At 43.1% G+C, this 12,071-nt stretch overlaps 1 protein-coding gene across 1 annotated transcript in view; it reads left to right on the forward strand.

Annotated features, from left to right (window-relative positions):
• The first annotated feature begins 2,204 nt into the window (after window positions 1-2,204).
• The window catches only part of CACNA2D4 (calcium voltage-gated channel auxiliary subunit alpha2delta 4), a 166,531-nt gene continuing 156,664 nt past the window's right edge, over window positions 2,205-12,071 (forward strand). The window contains exon 1 of the mRNA XM_080971592.1: window positions 2,205-2,426. Coding sequence (XP_080827718.1) covers window positions 2,304-2,426 — 123 coding nt within the window. The 5' untranslated portion in view covers window positions 2,205-2,303. The remainder of the gene's footprint in view (window positions 2,427-12,071) is intronic.

Raw genomic sequence — 12,071 nt, forward strand, 5'->3', positions numbered from 1 at the left:
CTACTCTGCCCATGGAATTTTACAAACAACTACCTATTTATTTATTTATTTATTTATAAGGCAGAAGTATTGGTACCCTCAGGTTGCTTCACAAGTGACATTTTTCGTACATGGTGGCAAAGGCTTCAGCCAGGTCAGAACAAGAAAGTGACTTCATTCATAGGCCTAGCTTGGAGAGCTGGCTCCTTATATCCCTTTCCTGCTTTGTTTCTTTCATACTCTCAAATAGTGGTGGCTAGTGCCCAATGGGAATGGTAGGGCAGAAGGCAGGGACATCAACAGGAGGTAAAGTTAGAGCCAATAACAGGCAGAGCCGACTCATTAGTTTTTGGTTCCCACCCTCTAGTGCTATTTTTCTAGAAAAAGAGGTGCTGTAACTCACCGTGAACACCTTCCTTGTTCTCTTATAATCGCAATGGTGCCCACTTGAGAGTTCTGGCAAGTTCTGGCCGAAAAAAACCCTGCCCTACCATCCTCCTTGCTAAATTCTTCAAGGAGCAACACTTGAGACTACGGAGTAGGAAACTGATAAACACATACACTCCCAGGCTGATTATAAATAGGAAGGCTGGAAGGTGGGAGCTGACTGAGAGCAGACTAGGGTCAGTGGGCCAGTGCGCACCGGCCCATAGGGTGCACCTAGTTTTTTTGGGGGGGAAACAAAGAAAAAAATTTTTATTTCCCCCCCCCCCCAGGCGCAGGGCTGGGGGAAGCCTGAGCTTCCCCCGACCCCAGCCCCCAGAACAGGCAGCTCTCCACAAGCCGTGGGAGAGCTGCCCGACTTCGCGCAGCCCTCCCACGGCTTGCGGATAGCTTCCTGAAGCCTGGAGAGTGAGAGGGGTCGGTGCGCATTCGCCCCATAGGACGCACACACATTTCCCCTTCATTTTTGGAGGGGAAAAAGTGCGTCCTATAGGGCGAAAAATACGATATATGCGATCCTTGCAGAGTTGTGTTTTGAAATGTGATTGTGCCCCAATTATATCTAAAGCATATTTATGCGGTGTTAAAAGGCCTTTGGTTTTGGCCCTCTTTATCTTTGCCATGCACACTTTGAGGTGTAAATATGGAAGCCCCCTTGCTCTTTGATTTACATTACAAACACATCAGGAAGAAACCAAACCTTGCACTGTTCGCAGTAAGCTGTCCCAAGGACCTACAATAAATGTACAATTGATAACAATCTTGTAAGAAAATAAGCACTTTCCCCCCACATCTTATATGAGTGCTGGCATATGTTGCTGGAAGGAAATAAACAATTCACAGTACAGTGTCATGGGACTGTTTAAACAAAGAACAGCTTTATGCCTCCAAGGATAAATATCACACAGGAACACAACCTAGCCTCAGAAATGGAGGTTTCAAAATTTTTGGCTGCAATCCTACAGTAAGGCTGTTTAAAAACTACTGAAGTAAAGGGATTTAAGAAGCTTAACTGTGCACAGGATTGCAGCCATGGAACACAAGTCATACGCTGTGGGTTTCTCCTGTTTAAACTTCATTGATTTCATCCAGTTATTACTCAACAAAATGGAAATATGACAAAGCGATTAAGTTTCATTGCTATCTCCCTTAACCGTTACCATGCTGGCTGGTGTGCATAGAACCTCTGGTCACCAACTCTTCTGAACTGCAGCTTTTCTGCCCCTTGTAATCCAACAACATGTGGAGGTTCCTCAACCCTGCTTTACACATCAGTAATCCAACTCCCTGTAGTCCAGCTAGGGCTAGCAGGAGTTGGAGTCCAATAACATCAAGAAAGCAACAGGCTGCCCATTCCTGGTGTGGAGACAACTTGACTTAATTAATCCAAGCAAGCCAGCAAAACCACCCTGCTTACTAGACATGTGGAACGTTAGTCCTATAGTCAGTTGCCTGTTAAATTATTCAAAATTATATATAAGAGAATACAGTTTGTTCTGAGCTGCTGCTTTGTATTGGCAGAAAGGCAGGGCTGGTATCAGGAGGGGCTGCCCATATTGTCGGGTACCTATCAAGATCCACACTGCATCAAGGCCCCCAGTGCTGAACCCTAGAACCCCCTGGTCATATTCCTCCAACTTGCTCCTGCTGCTTGGTCCACATGCCCTTCTCCAAGTAGTGACTAGAGCAAGAAGGAGAAGCAGCCTCCACCTAGGACTCACAAGGAGAGGGTAGGCAAATGGGTAGAGACGGCAATGGCAATTCCCAATGAGGGAATCTAGCCCAAGGGTCCCTCAAAATCTGAAGTCAACATTGGCAGAGGGAAATTGCAGCATTTGAAGTGACCAGATGCATCATAACTGCTCATCTGGCTGCCAAACATGGAAATAACTGACTCTCTTTTTTTCTTCCCCATCTGTAGAGTGAAGTCCTGGGCTGATGCCTTTGGTGGGGACTTATATTACATAGTCACAAAGTATTCTGGCTCTCTTTTATTACAAAAGGTAAGTGGTATATCAGCCACATATACTTTTCACTGAAGTGCAAATATCCTTCATTATAATCTTTTGTGCAAATATGATCTCTTCCCCTCTCTCTCTCTCTCTCTCTCTCTCTCTCAACATATTTCAGAAAAAGCAAGTATTAGGATACTTATTTAGTCTTCATAAGCTTTGATTCTTTTCAAAATTTTGTACCTTCTAAACTTGAGAGGTTCACAACATATCGCCAGCACCAAAGAGAATGTTTGTTCTGATATTTATTTTAAACATGCATACCTTATGTTATGTATTGAAGTTCTCACCCTGGTCACCAGGAGTATTTTGTATATAGTTTTCACTCAGGTCCATGTAAATTAATTTAGGCGGGAAACCCAGGGTTGTTGTTGTTACAGTGTTGACAGCCGGCTGCCTATAAAAGCAGGCCGGCTGAGCTGTTCAGTTCAGTTCCAGCTTACTATAAAGAACCATTTGGAGAAATCTGTGTGTCGTCTCCTATGTCCACTCACAACTTAATACCTTACATTTCTATGGGATATTCAAGATGGTGTACTGCAGCATCTTATAATACAGTAATCTCAAAGTTTCAAAAGCTTGTGAATATAAAAATGCTTTTTCTCCCTCCATCATAACATCACAACATGTGGACATCTAATGAAGTTGAGTGCTGGAAGATTCAGGAAAGATAAATGAAGAAACTTCTTTATGCAGTGCATAGTTAAGCCATAGGAGGCAGTTATGGCCACCAATCTAGATGTCTTCTAAAAAGAATTAGACAAATTCATGGACGAGAGGGCTATCAATGGCTGTTAGCCATGATGGCTATGCTCTGCCTCCACAGTTGGAGACGACAATGTTTCTGAATACCAGTTGCTGGCAGGGGTGTAGGAAGGGAGGTGCGGGGGATGTGGTCCGCCCCGGGTGTCATCCCTGAGGGGGTGACAAAATGGCACACTTACCTGAGCCATGCGTCTCTCCTGGGAGTGATGAGGTGGCTCGGGGCCCTGTGCTGCCCAAAATGGCAGCGTGGGACTTGCATCTGCCAGGCGGACTCTGTGGGCAGCTCGCTGCGGCGCCTCCCTGGGTGGATTGCCCTCCGTGTGCTGGAGCAGCTAGCTATGCCCCTCGTTGCTGGAAACCATAGAAGGAGAGAGTGCTCTTGTACTTAGGTCCTGCTTGCAGGTTTTCCACAGTATCTGGTTAGAACAGGACGCTGGACTAGATAGGCACTGGCCTGATTCAGCAGGCTGTTCTTTTGTTCTAACTACACCTCCAAGAGAAGGGGGACACCTACGTTCCAGTGTTGACTAGTTCATCTCAGCAGTTTTGTACTATTTAGCCATGTAACATTTTCTTGGGGCCAGTTATTAAGATAGAGCAGTACCTGGGATAGGAAAAGTATGTGGAACAAGCACCTAGCAAAATTAAATAAACAAAAAGTTCCCAAAGCTGTAGTCTTTCCCCAATGAAGTATTGGTATTTGCCTTGTGCTCTCTCTTTGGCTTCTCTCAGTAACATTTGCTGTCATGCTGCTTGCATCAATATTACACATTTATCGCCTGCCCCCCAACCTCCGCTGTTGCCCCAATGCACATAGCTTTCAGCAGAGTATAACCTGACAAATTATCATCCTGGCCTTTAGGCAGGCATGCTTTTGACCACATGCTCAGGGAAAGAGGTTTTATGGGCAGAGAAGCAACTCATTTTGCAAAACCTCTGAGAGTTGGAATGGGCTCCTTTAGTTACTATGGTAACTATACAAGTTAGATAGCCTGAGTCATTTGGGATTGTGCAGATTCCTTTAGATACAGGCATGGGGAATCTATGGCTGTGTAAAACTTGTTAGCCTAGAACTCTCATTATTCTTGACGGTGCTGGCTGATGTTGAGGAGACAAGTTCAACAATTAACCACAGGTTCTGTTTCACTATTTTAGGTGGTTTTCACATGTGACACTAAAAAATGTGTTGTCTCATGTGAAGCATATTTTAGAAAATCCTACCATGTTTTTCAGCGGTAGTCAGCTGTCTGTGTCAGTACCATGCTTGACAGTGTTACACTGCTGGGAGATGAAAATATTGTCCAATCTGTCTGTCATTGTCACTGTTCTGGAGGCATTTTGGCAGCAGGGTGGGGCAGTGCTATGCTTCTCTGAGAGTGTGCTGAGAAGTTAATATCCTGCTCAGCACTAGAATGGGAGCATACACACCAGCAGTGTATAATGGCACTAATATCTGTTGTGTAGCATATGTGGTTTAAAAAAAGCAGTTGTGGTTTTTCTGAACAAACAAACAATGTTTTGGTTGGTCATATTTCATAGTACTTTGCAGTTTTGTAAAGGTTATCAAAGATCCTATGCCTAGACTAATAAATATTTTTGCTGGTGTGGCATGATTTGGTATTTTTCCATCTCATACTTTCCTACACCTTCTATGGACTGTTTATTCTCCCCAACCCCAAGACAGAGAGTAGATACCGGTAATTGCTATGGGGTGTGATGGTACAGGAAGAGAGGGCATAAGAACAAAAAATAAAGAGCAAAGAAGGATTGGGCAAGTGATTGGCACTTCCCTTCATGCAGGCCATATGCATTATTTTGCCTGTAAATGTAATTGCCTTCAATAATACAACATATGCCTGTTATATCTGCTTCAGTAGAAGTGTATCATTATTATAGTTTATTTTTCTGTAGACTGCATGTTTAATTGGTGAGCTGTTTTAATCCTTACTGGAATGTGTTCAGTTTTCATTTCCTGTAGTTAATCCTAATAATAATAATAATAATCATAATAATAATATCGTGTGGTGAGCTTGGTGTGTGTGTGTGTGTGTGTGTGTGTGTGTGTGTACACACACACACACACACACACACACACACACACACACACAGATATTGTTCCCAGTAGTAATACCATTTTTCATTTCAATGACATTGGTTAATTTCCTCATTAAGTAGAATAAAACACATCTATTGTACATTCCCTGTTATAGCTCAAGTTTTTAATTGCTTGGAAAAGGCTTTCTTAGCTACTACTAAGAGTTTAATAAGAGTAATCTATCTTTATGACGACCAATAAGCTTTACAGTAGGTAGTCTGAGGCTGCAATCCTAAACATGCTTACTAAGGAGAAAGTCCCATTGTGCTCTGTGGGACTTACTTCTGAGGAAACATGCATAAGATTGTAATGATAACTGAATCAAAATTTAATTTATGCCTAGTCAGGATGTTAATCTTAACCAGTACATCTGGGCAGCTCCACAGTGGCACCAGATACAAAAGTAATTAGCATCATGGCATTTCCAACATCAACACTAATTAATGTGGGCTGGAATGCAGAAGAGAAACCAAATACACAATCCAGGAAATGGATGGTTTGACAACCTTTGAAATCTGCTTTTTCTTTGCGCCCTTTTGCCATTTCTAATTTCTAATTTTATCGTGCTTCTTTTGGTAGATTTTATGATGGCTGAACTGACTTTTTATTGGCAAGTTTTCAGGAGTACTTCAGCCAACAAGGTCAGAGTCACAGGGCTTCTGAGGGTGGTAGACAGAGTTTGGTGGGGAGCTGAAAGCATTCTTGGATGACATGGATTATTTAGATCCTTTCCAATCTGGGTTCAGACCTGGCCATGTGACTGAGTCACCCTTGGTCACCCTGATGGATGACCATTACAGGAAAGTGGAACAAGGAGGGTGCAACCTTGCTCCTGCTTCTCTTTCCATACCGCTGCCCATAGTAATCTTCTTTGACTGGCTCTGTGGAATGGGAATTGGGAGCACTATTACAGTGGTTCTGATCCTCCCAACAGGACCAAGTCCAGAGACTAATGCTGGGAGAGTGTTTTTTGGCCTCCTGGCAGGTTTGGGGCAAGTACACTGATGACACTCAGTTCTGTTTATCCAGGTCTGTTTAGCATATAACACCTCTGCTAAGACATTTGCACTGGTTGCTCATTTGATATCGGGCCAAGTTCAAGGTGTTATCAGTGCCTTTCCCCCCAGGGGGTACTCAAGGGTATGCAGTAAAAGCACCTCTTTCTTTCTTTTTTGTTTTTGTTAAAAAGTGTAGTACGTGTAATAATTTCATGGTGAGTACTGGCACCCATTTTTCTAGAAAAAAAAGCACTGGGTGTTATTATTAGTATCTAAAACCCTTAAGATCTTGGACTAGTTTACTTGCAGGATGACCTTATCCCATATATGTGCACTTGACTGCTTTGATCTGCGAAATTGACCCTATTATGGATGCCACATAACACTCACTCTGCACTCATAGTGTGGCAGCACCTGTACTTTGGAACTCCCTGCCTATTGACATCAGACAGGTGCCTTCACTGTATTATTTTTGGCACTTCTTTAAAACATTTTAATTTTAATAGGCAACCCTTTATATGGAGAAGTAACATGTGTTTTTATCTCTTTTTAGTTATTGTTGATTTAAATCATCTTTGGAATATTTTTAAATAACTGAGAATTTTTATATTTTATTTTACATTTTTGTAAAATGCTTCAGAGGTTTTCTGACAATCAAGCAGTATGTAAATCTTTTCCCCTCTTGGCAGCTGCTCTAGTGCTTGTTTTTAAAATAGAATTATTATTCTTGCTTGCCCTCTGATCCAGCTAATAAGAAATCATAAGTAAAAACGTAAGAGCCTCCCGGATCAGGCCCATGGCCCATTCTGTTCTCACAATGGCCAACCAGAAGCCTGTGGGAAACCTGCAAGTAGGTTTTCCACTTGTCCCATCCTGTGGTTTCTAGTACTTGGTAGTCAGTTTGATGACATCACAGGCAAACAAGCTATACAGGCAACTCCTGGTTTGTGAAGGGGTCGCATTTTGGGTCATTGCACACTTGTGTGAAATTGCGTACAACCAGAACACCCAGTGAAAAAGCCTGCAAACACCCTGTTCTGCCCCCACCCTGCCCCTTTTTGTGTTTTTTAATGCCTTTTTAGGGTCACTTCTGGGTTTGCTGTGATGCAGTCGCTGCCTGTATGATGACACCACTAATCCAAATCAGAGTGAGGGTATTGTTTACTGGCTTCACCCTGAATGAGGGAACTTTTTCCCTCAATATTGCTGAAATGGGTAAGTGGGTTAATGGGTGTGATCAATTTAATGAAACACACCCACCCATTTCAGCTCAACCATAGATTTTATTGACTGGATGTTTGGAGCACTGTTGATGTTACAGTGCTAACCAGTGCCAAAGGTGCTAACTTATCTTCATTGGAAGTGTACCTTTTTCTATGAAGTGAGAAATGAATTCTTCTTGCTTTCCTGTAGGACTCATCTGACAAATGGTTATTGGTATTTCATTACTTACATAGATCATTAGTTTCCCCCATGAAATCCGCAGATGCCTGTTGGGATTTGTGTGGACTGGAAGTTCTATAGCTCTTATTCTATATCTGCTGTTCTCTCTCTCTCTCTTTTTTTCATAAGCAAAGAGCCATTCTAAGCATTTTTTAATTATGTGTTAAAAGTCAGTTTGTTTTGTTTTGTTTTGTTTGTTTGTTTGTTTACTGAATTTATATACTGCCCTATACCCAGAGGTCTCAGGGCAGTTCACAGAAAAAGATCACCATATATAAAATCAAAATAAAGACAGTAACCCAAATAACCCCCACCTACCCCCCACTATATCTGCTGTTCTCAATTAAACCTGGTGCACCCAAGGAGGCAGAACTTTATCCTTTTGCTGTGGCTTTTAAGGATGTTTCTTTTGCGTGTTTAGACCTTTTAACCTCCCCCTTAAATAAATTCAGACAAGACTCAAATTTTGGTTTGGTTTTTCGCAGAATTTAGGCCACAACTTTATTGATTACATCAAGTGAGTGGTTGCATAGGCTCTGGTTCGACTAGCTACCTGCACCGTGGCAGGTAGCGCTGACCCAGGGCACCAGCATAGGTCAGCCTAGGGTGAACACCTGGAACAACGGAAAGCCAGGGTCAGGCTAGTCCACCATCCAGATGTCCCCCTGGACTCAGGCACAGGCACAACCCCTCTCAGGGTTGACCAAACCATTGAGTCCCTGGATTCCTTTAACAGAATACCCTTCTCATAGGGATGACGAGAGCGTTCCCCCATCCCTATCACCTGAACCAGAGCCTATCCGCAACTTTACAAGTTGTGACGATTTGCTATGTGGCAGGCGAAACCCAAATGGCAACAGCCAATCAGCCAAGTGGGGAAAATTCCTGCCTTGCCCCTGTCCCAATGACAGACGACACACGACGGCATAGCAAGGTCAAGCGCAAGCCCTAAATATAGGGAGAAGTGGGCGGGTGTTCCGATGCACTGGCCCAAAGAGGAAGCCCAGGGTCACGTGCATGGGCATATATAGGTCCCTCGATCCGTTTGGCTAGCATCCCATTGGCCTGATTAAACCCAGCATCGAGGGACCTACCAACAGGGTGTTGCGGCTATCCAATTGTACCCACCCACAACACAGGGTTTGGTTGCCAGGTCGCACCGCAACACGTGCCCTCTTTGAGGGAGGAAACAATTTCTCTTTGCTGCCTCTTCTATGAGTCTATAACACTGTTTAAAAATGGTTCTATTTTGACTCAGTGTTGTAATGGCTTTAAATGTCCCACAAGGGTTGTTTGCCCTTTGATGCAATATACTCTGGAGAAGGGATATGAGTGTGCAGCTTTCTGGAGGATGGCATACCACTTGTGTATGAATCAATGCTGCAGAGAACATGAGTCGTGTCAAAATCTTCCAGTGCTGCAGTTGTGTCTGTTATTGCTTGGAGGGGAAAGCTTTAGGTGGAAATATTGCTCTGTCAAACCACCTTTCCTAAGCTAATCACTCACTTTCTCTGCCATTGTCTTGCTACTAAATTTCATCATGGGAATGAGGCATCCCACTTAGGTGGTTTGGGGAAAGTAGCATATATCATTCTTTGCACTTGTCCTCATTTCTCTGTGAACATCAGAGTTGGATGCTGCAAGCAACAAATCATTTTTCTGTTTTATAACAAATCCATTTACTGCTATAACTATCAGAGGAGCTGACAGAGAAACCAATAAGATGTTTCGTGCAGCATCAACTCGTCTCTTTTCCCACGGAGCCCAGTGTGATGTTTCCATCCTCAAGAAATTGAATTTGACCCAAGAATGTGCAACAGAGTACTGAACCAGGTTCTCTGTTGCTAACCTGTTTCTCAGGCCCAAACTAAATTTGATAGCAAACCAAGTTATTTAAATCTATGTCTGAATTATATAATCACATATAAAGTGAAGGACAGCTAGTATAATGATGCATGGAACTTAAGTTAAAGAGAGTAGGGTTCCTGTGGGGATCGGAGGGAACTATTTCAATTTATGACACAACTTTCACTTGTAGTGAAACATTTGACGTAGACCTAGCTTTTGCTTTAGCTTCCCTCCGCTTGCGTCCACACTTTATAACTTAAGCATGGAGATAGCAGATGAACTGTGACTTTTCCAAAATATAGTAGTAAGAAGCCAGAAGCTGTGAAATGTAGTCTGAGCCCACAGACAGCAATCTAGGTCGGCTATTAAAGGTATAATTGCTGTCACAAGCGCATGATGCCCACAGGCGGGGCAGGGACAACTGAAAGAATGGGCAGAGGAAACATACTGGGTTGAATTAGGCCACAACTTTATAGATTACAGGAAAGGGTAGGTTTGGCTAAGGCATTGGGCATGTATCCAGCATCAAGCACCCTGCATTCTGCTGATCGGAACTGAGAGGGGTTGACCCTGTGCTGGGGAGTCGACCCCGACATGGATTAGGTCCCACAACCCCACACAGATCACCATTGGGAGAGATATATTGGCCCAACAGTCCCTTTGAGGACTCCTGGACAGTGTCACCAATCCTGGACCCTTTAACAGGGTACCCCCACAACTAAGGATCTAGTCCAAAATTGTGACAGTTGCTATGAGGTAAGTGAAAACTTGCAAGCTGGCCAGTTTGCTTGCAGAAAATTCCTCCCTGGCCCCGAATATGGTGAACAAGTAAACAATAGGCCCATATATGTGTGGTATACATGGTTCTCCCACTTCCCATTGTATCTTCACAACAATCCTGTGAGGTGGGTTAGGCTGAGAAACAGTAGGTGCCCTAAGGTCATCCAGCAAGCCTCCAGTCTGAGTTTTTCTTTTTTCGTGTGTTTGCCTGAACAAAATGTGGTGGGCACTGTTCCATTGTGAGCCTACCACAGAATGTATTATATACATCTGGATGACACACCCTTATAGAAAAGAATGAAAGCTTGTAAGATGCAAAAGTCTTGCTGCTTATTTATCTTCATGCCTGTTCCACCCTGAAACACTCTGCTGTCATTGTTGTTAATGAATTCTGGGGTTGTTAATATTTGATCTAGAAAGACAGACAGAAAACATTTCTATGCAGAAGGCACACAAGAGATTCTCATCCGGCTGTGCGTTCCTAGGTGGGATTTCCTGATCTCACAGGGGAGGAGCACAATTAAAACTCTTAGAGTAGCAGAGCTGAGCATATTTGTCAGCAAAATTGTGTTGCTGAATCAAGTGGATTAGGCAGCAGATGATGTGTGATGATGAGTATCATGAACTTTCCCATTAACCCCTAGGCCTTCTGCCTCTGGTCCATGAACACCTCTCCTTTGCAGCATTACCAGGCTAACCTTTGTGATCACCCTCTCCTCTTCCCTGCTCCACTGGCATCAGCATGGATGCAGAGGTTGTATTTAATCCTGCAAAGCTTTTGCATTGCTAATCACACCAAGCAAAGCTGGCAGCTTCTATGCATGCCTACTAGGAGCTTGATATGATTCTATTTCTGTCTGGCTGCCTCCTCCCCTTTCCACCCTCAAGGCATTTCTTACCCCACATATGCTCTACAGTTTTCTCTAATGAATGAATGAGTCTTTATAATGGCAGGATCTTTGATTGCTCATCTTATTCCTCCAAATTATCATTACAGGTAATATAATTGTCCATATATAGAGAGCCTGCAAAATTCTTAAATATTCTTTAACATTAGAAGTGCTTCCAAATGAGAATTTATTTTGAAATTAGTGGTGCATGCAAGTTTTTCCTTACATCTGCCTGATGACATCACCAAAGTGGCAACACCGCTTTTTTTTTTTACATGTAATCTGGCTTTCCCCTTATCATGGAAAATCTGATAAGCAAAAATAACCTGGTGTACATCTGCAGTGCCCACTGGTGTGGAAGCCCATTAGAGCATTTTGTGTCTGGTTTTTCATGTGTGTGATGACATTGCAGTGGATAGATTCTCTCAGCTAACCATGAGGAACACTTGGATGAAGCTGATTATCTGGACCCACTCCCATCTAGGTTCAGACCTGGTTTGAGACCAAATCACCCTGACAGTTATCTGGAGAAATGCAACCCTGTTAATTCTCCTTCGTCTTCCAGTGGTTTTTTGATACCATTGCATTGACTACAGTATATGTAGATTTGGAGTTGGAGCCACAGTAATATGATGGTTCCACTTCTACCTTCATGGCCTTTTCCAGAGAGTAGGATTGAGAAGCTCTTCCTCAGCACAATAACAGTTTTGCTGGATCATTCCATCCTGTCCTCAGCGCTGTTCAACACATATATAAAACTGTTAGGAATAATCATTAGGAGATTTGGAGTGAAGTACAACCAGTACGCTGATGACAC

Source organism: Podarcis pityusensis, assembly GCF_964106645.2.
Source record: "Podarcis pityusensis genome assembly, chromosome: 10".
NCBI lineage: Eukaryota > Metazoa > Chordata > Lepidosauria > Squamata > Lacertidae > Podarcis > Podarcis pityusensis.